Below are 14,190 nucleotides of genomic sequence, written 5' to 3'. Positions count from 1 at the left end.
AAATGGCTATGGGGAAAATGCATTGGGAATTATTTCCTGGGCCTGGTGTCATCATGAAAGGGGGCGGGACTGCGACACTCTATAAACTTCAAAAATAAGAAACAACAATAAGATAAAGGTGAGGTGAAAAATAACTCACATGCGCATCATGAGTGGACACTTCAGCGGTCAGCTGAGCGCTTTCCTGGGCACTGCAGGTCACGGCCTCTGTGTGAGCTGACTTGTTGATGAACTTGACAGTTGCGACTGAAAATAGAGGTCTGGTGTCACCCACTGAAATGCTGATCTACAGTATGTGTACATGTCTCTGAATTTGTCCTACAGCAAATAGGCAGGTCGCCTGGCCAGTCAGTGGTGGACAGAAAATACATTTAGTTTGTGTTGAATTTGTATGACACTGCATTTAAAAAAATATATATTGTACTTTTGACTCCACTACATTTCTAGGAAGGGAAAAAGTGCATTAACCACTTACAAACATAGTGAAAATCTACAAGCTCGCAATGTGGGAAGCACTGAACATCATAAGACCATTGGTGGTTGCTATTTCCTTTTTGTCCCAATAAATGTTGGTGTGCTTAGTTTGTGGTAGGGATGTTAACGTCAGTGATGTTAACGTCACTTGACACCATAAGTGTCCGCCCTGAGACTCGGAGGTCGGGTTCAATCCCCGGCCGGGTCAAAGACTAAAGACTCTAAAAATGGAAAAGTGGGGAGGAGGCTCCACAGGAGGCAACACGAGACTAGTGGCACAATGCTTTTGTATAAAGTATGAACGGATTGAATGCCCAAACAAAGTACCACTTGAAAACATCTCAAGTGGCGCACAGTGTTGATTTCGTCGACTAAAACTAAGACGAATTTATTTCGTCGACTACCTTTTTCCACAGACGAAAACTAAATGAAAACTAAGCTATGATGACTAAAACTAAGACTAAATATACTGACAATTTCGTCAACAAATAAAAACTAGACTAAAATGTTAGGAAGAGACTAGTGAAAAAAAGTCATTACGACAGCATCAAGGCCCGCCAAAATACATTTTGTTTAGTCGACTAAAATCGTATGATATTTAGTCGACTAAAACTAGACTAAAACTAAAACAATCCAGGTGACTAAAATGAGACTAAAACTAAATGAAAACTATTCCAAGAGACTACGATAAATCAAAGATTTCTGCCAAAAACAACACAGGGTATATAAAGTATGAACGGATTGAATGCCCAAACAAAGTGCCACTTGAGAACATGTCAAGTGGCACAAAGCGTATAAACTAAACCTCTTACTGGCTGAGTGATGCGCTTCGCTTACCTTTCACAGTCAAGACGCAGCTCGTCTCGGAGCCACCGCCCACGAACTTGACCTCGGCCCCGTTCATGTCCATGAGCACGTTGCGGATGACCAGCGTGTGTGTGTTCTTGGAGCGGGTGAGGAGGTAGTCCGAGCCGCTCCGCAGGAGGCGGCCGTTGATGGACCAGAACGCCGAGCAGACCGCCGACAGCTCCACGGAGAGGGAGGCCTCCTCGCCGGTCGCCGCGGTGCAGTTCTTCAGACCCGTCGTCACCTCCGCTGTTGGTTCTGAGGTGGGAGATCGTCCAAAACCAAAGACACGTTGCCGTCAATTATCACGTTAACACATTATACACACATACATTACACACTTATGACTAATGTGTTCAAAACTAATCAAATCTGTCATGAGTAATTATCAACTCTATTTATATGGCTGGTGTCACTTAGTTCTCACATCACTCTGCGGTTGCTCTGTCCCCTGTACCATGTTAATTTGTCCTTGTATTGTATTGTATGTGTTTTTGTATGGATAGATTTATCAGCATTTTTTAAGAGCCTGCTCAGGGACTACAGATGAAAATTATCTTCTGGCTAACTCTGGCACATTTACATGGATGTGAAAACTGACGTGTTCATGAATGAGTATTGTCCCTGTCAAATAAATAAATAAATAGCCAGCTACAACGTATAGGGAAAAAAATCACACTTGTGTGAAGTGAGGGGCACTCTTGTTATCATCATAAATCACATACTGTACATGCAGCCAAACAAATCATCTCTGTGGGGTACACGCATTGCTCAGCCAATCAAATCATCGCTGTGTGTGGGTTACACGTCAGAAACACAGCGCTTTGCATAGGAGCGGCTAAGCACAACCTAACCGTTAGACATTGCCATCAGTCTCACCCAGGTAGAAGCTACCAGGCAGCTCCAGGTAGGCGCTCTGGCCGTAGTCGTTGATGGCAGAGATGCGGAACTGGAAGCTGGACTCTTCGGTGAAGCTGCATATGGTCACCTGTGTGGAGGTGATGGTTTCCGTGGCGTTGCACCTCTGCCACGTCTGAGAGCCCACCTTCTTCCTCTCCACCAAGTAGCCCTTGATGGGCACCGGGCGGTCACTGTCGGGGGGAGACCACTGAAGGGTGATGGAGGACTCGGTCTTGTTCTGGACCACAGCGTCCACTGGGGGGTCTGGGGGATGCTTTCTGGCAGCTAGAACAGAGAGAGAGAGAGAGAGAGAGAGTAACGATGTACCCCAATAATAAACCCTTCATTTCAAGGGAAATCAAAGAATGCATAGTTAAGAAGGGCCTTTGTGTTTCAAATGAAAAGGAAAAGGCCAACAAATTAAACAACTTTTATGCAAGGTTTGAAACAGCTGACTTCTTGCATGAACAAAATGCTGCCCTAGAGTCTGTACCCATACACAGTGATCTGGGAATTACTGTGGATCAACGTGAAGTCCAGAGGATGTTTTCCCCACACATGTCCTCGGAAGGCTTCGGGTCCAGACGAGATATGTGGCCGGCTGCTGCATTCATGCAGTCAGGAGCTAGCGGAGGCTTGGTGTCCCATCTACCAAAAATCACCGGACTCATGTACTAATCCGCCCACCTGGAAAGACTCCTGTTCCCAAAAAGGCAGGCTGCAAGGAAAATAATGACTACCGTCCAGTCGCTTTGTCATGAAATGTTTTGAGAAAATCATTGTCAGTCTGCTGAAAGCAGCGGTAGGCTGCTCATTGGACGTTTTTCAGTTTGCCTATAGGAGCAACAGGGGTATAGAGGACGCAGTCTTGACCTTGGACTATTTTCTTTTGAAACACTTGGACAATAACAAAGCCTATACACGCCTTCTTCTTGTAGATTTCAGCTCAGCATTTAACACAATACAGCCACATCTATTAATAAAACGGTTGAGGGACCTAAATGTCCATCCTCTTATTATTAGATGGTACCATTCATTCTAAAAAAACTACTACTACAACTACTACTACTACTACAACTAAACGTACACAAAGGGTCAGTGTGAATGGCACTATGTCAGAGCGCAGAACCATGAGTACTGGAGCACCCCAGGGCTGCGTTAGCTCACCTATCCTATATCATTAATTCTCGGATGATAGCTGCCATCTTAGCCCTTCTGGATAAGTCCCTGGATAACTACTTTTTACAGAACTTTGTAAAGTGGTGTGACGACCTTATTCTTAATGTTAAGAAGACACAGGAGATGGTGTTTGACCCCAAGAGGATTGGTGACCACAGGCCTGTGGTCATCCATGACTCGACCATCTCACAGGTCTCCTCATATAAATACTTGGGGATCTGTATTGACAACTCACTAACTTGGAATACACATGTTGACAGTCTCTGTAGTAAACTACAGCTAAGACTGCACTTCCTCCGACGTCTCAGGGTTCATTGTGTTGACCAAAGATTTATGTTAGTGTTCTATCGAGCAGTCTTGGAAAGCCTGGTCAGGTTTGGCATCACAGTTTGGTTCGGTAATCTCTCAGTGCAACTGAGGTCCAAATTGTTCAGATTGGTGCAGACTGCAGGGAAGATCTGGGTAAGACAACTCCCCTCTCTTCAGTCTATTTATGAGCAGGCTACATTAAAACAGGCTCAAACAATCGTCAGTGATGTTACCCATGTTTTAAATGGCGAGTTTGTACTCGCCATTTAAAACAGATAAAAGATACAAAGAACCAAAGTGGAAGTACAACAGATTTAAAAAATCGTTTGTACCAGCATCAACTAAGATGCTGAACGAGGCTCTGAAACAGCGGTAATTGTGTGAGGCTAGATTATCCACATCATGTGTGCAATTGTGTAATGTTGTGTCTTCCTCTGTAATGTATTTTTGTTGTCATTGATGTTTTATGTGCGGCTGTAGCGGGGTGAAAGCCCAAGACAAATTTCCCTTGTGGACAATAAAGTTTACCTTGACCTTGACCTTGAGAGAGAGAGAGAGAGAGAGAGAGAGAGGATATAAGATATTAGGTAAATGTATCCTCATCAGACAGGGTTCCAACAAGGAACACTGCCAAACACTGTATGTTTGGCAGTTGGTTTTAGCCTTCTGGTGCGTGATATGGGTGGGAATTTCCACATAAACAAATTGATTGCCAAAACGTTGGGACGAACACAGGAAGTATTTGAATGTTGAATGACAAGAACTGAATCGTCCCAGGGCAATAAAGCCTCATTGTATCACAAGCAAATCAAATCACAGGTCAATTTTGTTTTGCATTTGACCCAGACATGGTCCTCACCGGTGACAGAGAATCGCGTGGATGTCTTGCAGTCTCCAGCCATGAAAGCCACCTCTCCTGAGTCATCTGCGTGGCATTCCCTGATAGTGAGCGTGTACTGTCTGAGCACGCAGGCGATGGAAATCCGGGAATCTTCCTTCAGCCTTTCGCCGTTGCGGGTCCAATAGGCGTCCGGACATGGCCGCTCCAGCTCCACACAGAAAATGACAGTGTCACTGACGGGAACAACCGTCCTTCTGGGAAGCTTCTTGGTAATGTTGCCTGGGAATTTAAAGGAATTTGGAATTAAAAGGATTTCTAGAAGTAACGTCACCTTCTTAAACTATTGGCTTAAGTAATATGTTTTAAGGTTTTCAGGAAAAACTTTAAAAGAAAATGATCCAAAACACAACTATAATGATATGTCTTAATAATTTCACCAAAAACATTTATACAAAATTAGGACTATTTAACTTAAAATAACACTGTCCTTTTCAATTAGTCGATTTTACCAGAGGTACTGTATGTGGCCAGTGTCATGAGGAACTGACTTAGGCCAAAATAAATGACTTAGGCCATTAGTTTAAGAAGGTGACAATAATAATAAAAAGGAAAAAAAAAAAATTAAGACAATGCCATTGAACCTGGTTAATTGTATAGTATAGTATAGTATAGTATAGTACATTATAGTATAGTATAGTACCGGTATAGTATAGTATAGTATAGTAAAGTATTGTCTTTTCTGTAAAGGTTTGGTAGCGTAATGTATTGTATTTATTCTTTTCTTGTCTAGTTTTGTTTCATTTGTTGTCTTAATTGTTTGTATGATTATATTATGTACATTCTCAGTCATTCCTTTGTGCCTAAACTGAAAAAGCAATAAAAAACTTTGAATCATAAAAAGAAGGTGACAATATTGACTCAATTGGAAGCATTATAATGTATGCACAGTGGACAGTACACATGATCAAACTATGGACAAGAAGTGGAGGAGACGTTATAAAAAAAGTGTGCGTTGCGTTCTTCATACCCAGCACGGAGAGCTCGGCCACCGTGCGGCTGCCCTCGCTCATCTCGCAGATGTAGACGGCGTCGTCGTTGGTGGAGACGTTGTGGATGGTGAGGAGACGCAGCGTTCCCTCCTCCTCGATGTGGTACTTGCTGCTCTGCTCCAGGCGGGTCTCCTCCATGAACCAGCTGGTCTTGGTCATGGCGCCGGGCACCTCGCACAGCAGCTTGGCCGACTCCTTCTCCTTCACCTCCACGTCCTGCAGCTTCTTTCTGAACGGCACTTTGGGCTCTAGACGCGATAGAAGGGACACATTTTCACGGTTTGTCAAAAATTGGCAGATCTACAAGCTCATAGCGCGCGCACTCTGTGCTAAAGTTTAAAATAATGGTTAAAGTGGTTAAAAGTTATGAGGTGACACAGATGCGTCCTCAGGTCTAAATGTATTAAGTAAAGAAGTGTCTTCTGAACGGTACTTTGGGCTCTGGCACGAAGTGACAAAATGTTTGTTACATTACATTATGGGTGTGACATTAAATGTGTTATGTCTTAATTCAGCGTGAAGTCAACATTTAAAATGTGACCTGAGAACCGATTCTACAAATGTGTTCTAAATCCTAACAGTTTTCTGAAAAACCTATGTTTCAAGCTATTTCATGTCAAGGAGTCCCAGAATTATATGTATTTGGCCACGATCCCCATCTCAAAATATGTTGTTCCAGGGACCCCCCCCCCCCCAAAAAGCAAAGATACGAGTTAAAAACGTTTGCTGTGAAAGAACATATATTCAAAGATTTGCACCACATTTTCAATAAATAAATAAAAATAGCAGATCTATACGTTTTTTTGTGCGGGACTATGCCACGCTATTTTTCATCAACTAAAGTTTAAAATAATGGTTAAAGTGGTTAAAAGCTATAAGGTCACACAGATGCGTCCTCGGGTCTAAATGGCTCAAATTAATAAATGACTATCTCACTACTTTAATACTGGTAGCCGACTGTGGATTTTGTTTGTGTGTGCGACGTGCGTGCGTCCACCTTCCCACAGCAGACCAGCACAGGGGTATGGGAGGCTTTCATGTACTACTGTTATGTATGTACAGGGGTATGGGAGGCTTTCATGTACTGTAGGAAGGGGCCAATTCAACTCTTGTGAAACTATAAACACGACTCTGGAATCTGGATATGAAAATCCATGGATGGATGGATTTCTTATGAGTATGCAGTATTTTTGACAGGTGACGCCTGGCCTACATCCTCTGCTGTTGGCTATTTAGTAGCCTCGGAAACCCAGACGTTTTTATATCCAGGGAGGAGGGAAAAAAAAGTCTGAGTCCGAGTCCACTTCAAGCAGTGAATGCCACAACAAATGCCGTGATTGAACCACAAACAGAACGTCGGAAACTGACGCAAACAACGGACGCGAGGTTGTGACACGTTCCAAAAATAATAATATGGGAGAAATAAATAAATAAAAAACTGGTGACAGATGCACAACGGAGAGCGCTTGTTTCACCTGGCAGTTAATGATACGCGTGTCATTCTCGTTTTAAATCTTTCTGTGCTGTTCAATTCAACACCACAAATCACAGTTTCAACGTCACATCTTATCCATCAACAAGCTTAGAATCAGGGTTCACGCCAAACAATTTGACCAATGTGTGCTTACTGTAAGCAAATGGGTGTTAACATGTGGCACTCAAACATGAGTTATGGAAGATGTCCACTGGGTACAATAAATCATTCAAAAATATTCATAAAGTAAAGCTAATATTTGTGCTCCCTAGCAATGTGTGAACCTGTGAAAAGAGAATATAGAATAGTTCTAAATTTAGGCTGGTTCTGGTTGACTTGTAAGTCCATTCCAAGACTTTAAAAAGATCTGTGTCAAAGGTAAGCATTCTTAAAAGATGGTGTGAGTGAACTTTACTGCTAAAAGGTAAGAATGCATTCTCTCAGACCAACTGTTTAAGTTCTGAATCTGAACTGTGTTCAGAAACATTGATAAATGTGTCGTTTTGGCTGCATTTTAGATTAGGTTTATGTACAGTAGGCATATTAATGCCTTTCAATTTCAGTAGAAACGAAGGTTTAATTTTGCATGTGTTGTGCTGTACGTTTAGTGAAAGGGACACTTTCATTTCACTTTCCGTGACCTTTCCCAGTACACCGACAACGTGTACACGACTACACGCCAGGGTTATCAGATGAACCTATGTGATGAATACGCACACCCAAGTGTAAAGGGCAGAGGTGTGCTGTCCTCTCTCTTGTAAAGCCTCTAATCTAGCACACAGAGTACACCGTAACATTTGGAGTGTTCATTTTTACAATCTTATTAACACTCCCAATATTACTGTGTCCATCCATTGTCTTGCCCATCCCAGTAGTATATAGGCTACAATGACATTCCAGCCAGCAGCATTACATGGAGTGGAAGGTGAACAATCGTCATTGACAAATTCATGTCCCTGGCCCCCGGCCAATCAGGCCTGGTTCAAAGATAGTTCCCGTATCAGTGGGTGAATGACTAACATAGCAACTGTGAGCTACTCATCACCAGCAGAAAATAGATGCAACACAACACCCCTCTTTCATAACACACCAGGGGCTTCAAACTTGTTTGCATGTGTGCAAAGACACACATGTACCTGTAAGCACAACTTTATTTCATTTGATCTAATCCAACTATCCGTCCATCCATTGCAATACAAATATAGACCTCGAGATTATCAGCGCAAATAATAATTTCACAGCTTCAGCTTCTCACTGAATGCTGTTGACTGCGTCAACATAGGCCAACTGCACATGATCACTTACTCTTGTACCCCTTAACTTTTAGCATTGACATTTAACATGCATTCTGACAACTACAGTATGTTCCAGGGCTGTTCTTGCAACTGTTCTACTGCTCTATCATGTTAGGTTGTCATTACATGGCACAGTTTCTGAAAATAAATTAAAGCTGCATTGGAGATACGTTTGCAATATAATTTCGCTGAATATCCACCACGTTTATGAATTGCATTATTGGAAGAAGATATGAAAGAGTTATTATAAACCATGAATTAATCCGGAATAAACATGATCATGCAACAAGGCCGCATATCACACAGTCTCTCTCGTTCAGTTTCTAGTTGTGATGTGGCCATGCAGCAAACCCAGATTTATCGACGTCAGCTTACCTTTGACAATAACCAACACAGCGCTGTAGGTCTGACCAGCCAGGTTGGTGGCATTGCAGGTGTAGAGGCCGTTATCGGTCTGCTTGCAGTACAAGATCTTGAGGACGAAGTTCTCGGCGTGGTCTTCATAGATGACGTGTCTGCGACCCTCGCTGATGTTCACGCTGTCCTTCCTCCAGATGGTGTGCGGCTTGGGGTGCCCCGTCACGAAACAGCTGAGCTTGGCGTGCTTGCCCTCTGTCACCGTGCAGGTGCGTGTGAACACTCCCTTGGGAAGCTTCGCCATGACGGACGCCCTCAGGTCGTGCTCCTGGTTCAGAGCGGGGAGTCCGTCGGTGATGCTGGCGGAGGTCGCGGAGGAAACGGAGGAGCGGATCTCTTCGGCGTGATAGATGGAGATGTCCTTGTTCATTTCCTCCTTGCGCTTCATCAAGTGAGACAGGAGGGAGGTCTTGTCCGAGCTCTGGTGGCGAGCGTCCTGGTTGTCCACGACGAGCGACGCGGCGGCCTGCGCGCGGCCCGCAGAGTTCTGCGCTCTGCAGATGAAGGTGCCGCTGTCCAGGCTGCGGGCACTTTGGATCCTCAGGGAGCTGCTGTCGCCGTTCGAGACGATCTTGATGCGGTTGGTCACCCCCAAGTAGCGGCCGTCCTTCTCCCAGTCGAAGTTGGGTTCAGGGTAGGCCGCCACCCGGCAGTGGAAGACGACGTCGCCTCCCAAACCCACGCGGGCAGAAAGGGGTTTCACCAGGAAAGAAGGAGCCCTCTGCGCCATCTCCGACGGCAGGCTCACTTTGAGGGTCACGGCGGCGTACGCCTCGCCGACATTGTTCCGGGCCCGGCATATGTACTGACCGCTGTCGTCCAGCGTCAAGTCGTAGACGGTGAGGCGGTACACGTCGCCATCCTCCACCGTCTTGAAGCGGCCGCCGGACGTCAGCACCAACTTGCCCTTCTCCCAGGTGATCAGAGGGGTCGGGTTGCCTACGATGGTGCAGCTCAGGGTGGCATCCTTGCCCACGCACACCGAGAAGGCCTTGGGCCGGGTGAGGAACCTCGGGACTCCTCCAAACATGTCCTTATCCATTATTTTGTCCTGCAATCATATTAGGTGAAAAAGAAGATTACAGTTAAAGAGCTGTCAATCAGAATGAGAATGTGTGTCATTTTTCCCAAAAAATACAAGAAATGGAAAAAGGGGAGCGGGAGGGGTAAGGAAATCAAGGCAGAAAAGAAGAACGTTTTGAGCGCTCTTACCACTGAAAGTACAAGTAAAGGGTTTCAGATCATTTAGAAGCTTGTTTATCTTAATACAGGCTGCAACCAAAGGGTCAAAGTCTATCTATTATTTGTATTTATTTTTAAAGCAATATGCTGTATCAGAGCCAAGTTAAAGCTGCACCATGTAACTTTTGTTTCATGAATAAAATGTAATGTTGTCCAAAACTACTATGGTAGAGTATGTTAATACAATATAACAATATACAATTGGGGTGGTTGTATTTTGTCTCACTGCTCTTCTATTGAGACATCAGGTCAAAGGTCATGGCTCACCTATAGACACAGGGATTTTGACCCTGAAGGTCAAGATGCAATGTATCCCCATAGCAAGCAGGCAGGCTATATTAGCATAGCATTAGTATAGATGGGACTATAATAGAAGAATGAGGCAACTTTTCAGTGCTTGATATTCCAATCCATGTCTGATTTGTTACATGTACAGTATGTCATTGCAGCCATTTTGCTCTCTTACTTGCTTTTGTCATTATTCCCAATCATCTCAACTTTAAATGATGTCTCCATCTGCTATGACAACACCCACATATTGTGTGTATAAATCATGGTTGGCGAATGCGCATAAAAATAGACAGCAGAGATGCCATTTTAAAAAAGGGAAACAAGTCTTCAGCCACCATACCCCTTGTCATACAGATCATTGGCTTACAATGCAGACATGTAGCCCCAGGGGCATTTAATAGTTTAAGTTGATGGGAGGCAGCCGGATTTATGATTCAGCGTACAATGGTGTCGAGAATAGATCTGCGACTGCAAGTATAAATTAAGCATTAATTGTTCCCCAACCATAGGAGTGTCAGTGGCATCTTCCCATGGAAGAAGTGTTCCTGAATTTGTTAAATGTGTTAAATTGACCTATAGCTAAGCCCCTCCCCAAACTGCTATGGTCCAATCACAGCCAAGCATAACATTGGAAGGCCTTGTTGACGGATTTGGAAGAGATTTTGAAGGTCTGGTTCCAAAAATGAACCAGTATTTAATGCGTAAAATCCATGATATTTACATTGGAATGAATGAGCCCGGCTGGAAAGTGTCCAAGTGCGAGTGTCTAAGTGGGAGAGGCCGGTCTTAGCTAAAGGTCCATTTGAAGAACTCTGAGTAAATATAGGCATTCTTTATTGGTGTCGCTCTCGAGTCCCAATGGATCTCTGACTTCATGTGGCCGGTGTGTGACTTCAGTCATCTACAGTGGTTCTCAAACTTTATCATGTCAAGGATCCCCAAAATGATACTCATTAGCCCGTGGACCCCCAGTTGAAAATATATGCCAAGGACCACCATAACAGACGATTTTTAGAGCTCTATAGCAGATATTTTCAACCATTTGTATTTCAAGGGCCCCCGGTTTGACCTGAATTAGGCTTAGCTGGGGACCCCCTGGAACTCCCTCAAGGACCACTAGGGGTCCCCGGACCCTACTTTGGGAACCACTGATCTACAGCAGGGTTTCTTAAAGTGGGCGCCGTGGCACAAGAGCAGGGCTTGCCTCAGAATACTTTGATATTTGGAATGCAATACATCAATATCACTTCAGTTTAAACACTTAGATTCTCTAGTCTATACATTAAGTACTCGGTGCGTTCTTTTTCAATCTACACCAAATCTTGGCAAAATAGCAGATCTACAAGCTCACAATGTGTCATGATGCGACATGTTGTGAACTTGTAGATCGGATATTCTTGGCGAACAAGATGTCAAGTGGTTAAAGTATAAATATTCTTTCAAGTTTTAATCGTGACCAGTGTTGTAGTGCTACTTTTAGAAGTGGGGGGACGCCCCATGAGACACGTGCGCGCACACATGCACGCGCATTTGCGTGCATGTGTGCAACGTGCAGACACACTATTAAAACATGCAGACGTGTATAGCCTATTTAGAAACAGGGTTTACAATGCTTGATCGTATCCATAAACATATTTTTGGCAAAATATATATATTTTAGACTTGACTTCCCCCACCTCCCCACTACACCCCTGATCGTGACATGCTGTATTTTAGGGGGAAATCCGTAGCATAATATGACATAAAGGTAAGGTGCTGTAAAGTAACGATGTACAGTAATTGGGATGCTATGGATGAAAACATGCGCTTGAGACAAACAAATACATTTGAGAACCACTGATCGACAATGATGTACGACTCCAAATTTGGGAAATATCTGATTGACTTCCAATATGAAAGTACAGTTCAATATTTCCAAAAGCAGAACACGTACAGTATATGTGAAAAATAATTGTGGAGGTATTTCTGCGGTGTGCTTGTAGTTTGCTTGAGAAATTTGGCACTGATCCGGTTTGTGAGATTAGGACTACTATTCCAGCACTGTCTCGATGATTAGAGCGCCCCTCACTTCACACAGGTGTGATTCTTATTAAGCTATATTGCTGCACGTGGCTTCAGCATCATAATTGATGCATTAATGTATGTATTTTGTATTCGTAATCCAAATCTCCAAAGCAACTAGTACTGTACCTGTCAAATAATTGAAGTGGAATAAAAAGTAAAATATTGGCCTCTGAGATGTAGCCCAAGTAAGTAAGCCTTGCCGAGCCATGAGGCCCATGGGGCAGGAGCCTACTGTATCTCCTGTTCCTGTAGCGTGAGGCAGCTTGATGTACAAGTACACCCCCTGGACATGACGCTAGTATGTCGCAGCCTCGCAGGGGACTTCATTCCAACCCTTGATGCTGAGTGCCAAGCAGGGAGGGCACACTGGGTCCCATTCTTCAGAGTCTTTGGTATGACCCGGGCGGGGATTGATCCCCGACCTCACAGTCTCAGGGGCGGGCACTCTAACCACTGGTTTTGGAGTGGAGGTGTCACAAACTCACAACATGGAATTAGCCTCCTCGAGTAGGCTAAAGTGATCACAAAGGTAGTACCACAAAACTGTACATAAATAGCAGGCCTACAGACCGTACCTATAGGCTAAATGCTCTTAGAGTTACTTAAGTTTCCACCACTGACAACAAACAAGTAACATGATAACAAGCCATGGGAGAAGTAAAATAGTATTGACCTCTGAACTTGGTAGAATCTGCACCTGATAACAAACTATCATTACACCTGGGGAAAACTATCTATTCTCTTTGGATCAAATAGTAATCTCAGCCAGGACGACGGCTTTTCGGTTAACGTGGGTGACAATCAGAAGCAAAGACAAAATTAACTACCTATAGGTTCCAACTTCCATCCTGGAGGAAATCTTTCCTGTGATAAAATGGCTACCAATGTAATCAGAAGTGTCAAAGAACAAGATTCCTCTTCACTGGTTAGCAAAAAAATACTTTGAAGACCTTAACAGAACAGAAACCCTCAGGTTTCTTCGACTATGCATGCACCTCATTGTACAGATATGCATAGCTCCTCAAAGGCCCTAAACACAAAGCTCCAAACATCCCAAAACAAACTGGTCGGGCTATTACTTGGCCTTACTCAGGCCAGAACCCACCTCACCCCTGCTTATTTTCATTGGAATGGCTTAGGGCTGACTACAGATAGAGCAACTTGCAATGGGCCTGGTCTACAAGATTCGCTATACACCACTAAGATACCCATGATGGCTGTCAAACATACCTCCTGAATGTCAACGAAGTCCACGATCACAACACCATAGGGAGTTCCACAAGCCACGTTCAACCCTGATTCGGCTCAAACAAGGGGTTAAATTAATCTAGCCATAATGCCACTAAAATGTGGCAACAACAATGTGAATCCCTAGCCTCCTTCAAAACCGCTCTCAAAGAGCACTACGGCCGGCAGCAATTCGAAACCTCTTTATTTCTATACTGTACACGTTTTTTCTAACCGTGTATGATTAATTTTTTGCATAGAAGCGTATATTTGTATATCTTTAAAAGTTTTGATGAATAGAAAATGGTGGACCCTCATATAAACCCTGATATAAGTCTTAGTGCTTTTTATTTTTTGCTTTATCCTGACCTGTACCTTCCTTGAACTGCACCCATGAGGCTCCCCATTCTGCAAAACTCAATCAATCAAATTAAATGTATGCCTTCAACATTATTACCAGAGCTAGGCTGCAGCTGACAGGCTTAATTAGTATGCCTCCTCCTAGCTCCTACTATACTTTAGTAGAATCATTCATTAGTACAATGATATTTGAGTAGCCTAGCTATGTTGAGCCTATGTTAA

The 14,190-nt window shown here is 43.6% G+C and overlaps 1 protein-coding gene across 29 annotated transcripts in view; it reads right to left on the bottom strand.

The window, feature by feature from the left end:
• The window catches only part of obscnb (obscurin, cytoskeletal calmodulin and titin-interacting RhoGEF b), a 100,778-nt gene that overhangs the window by 85,398 nt on the left and 1,190 nt on the right, over positions 1-14,190 (bottom strand). For all 29 annotated transcript variants that reach the window (XM_080779247.1, XM_080779275.1, XM_080779259.1 and 26 more), the window contains exons 2-7: positions 8,743-9,835; positions 5,577-5,846; positions 4,568-4,828; positions 2,200-2,505; positions 1,312-1,578; positions 140-246 (exon numbers count right to left, since the gene is read on the bottom strand). In XM_080779247.1, coding sequence (XP_080635373.1) covers positions 140-246; positions 1,312-1,578; positions 2,200-2,505; positions 4,568-4,828; positions 5,577-5,846; positions 8,743-9,826 — 2,295 coding nt within the window. In that variant the 5' untranslated portion in view covers positions 9,827-9,835. The remainder of the gene's footprint in view (positions 1-139; positions 247-1,311; positions 1,579-2,199; positions 2,506-4,567; positions 4,829-5,576; positions 5,847-8,742; positions 9,836-14,190) is intronic.

The sequence above is a fragment of the Protomyctophum bolini genome (assembly GCF_963924005.1).
Source record: "Protomyctophum bolini genome assembly, chromosome: 12".
Classification (NCBI taxonomy): Eukaryota; Metazoa; Chordata; class Actinopteri; order Myctophiformes; family Myctophidae; genus Protomyctophum; species Protomyctophum bolini.
This window is presented reverse-complemented; position numbering and strand designations above follow the sequence as displayed.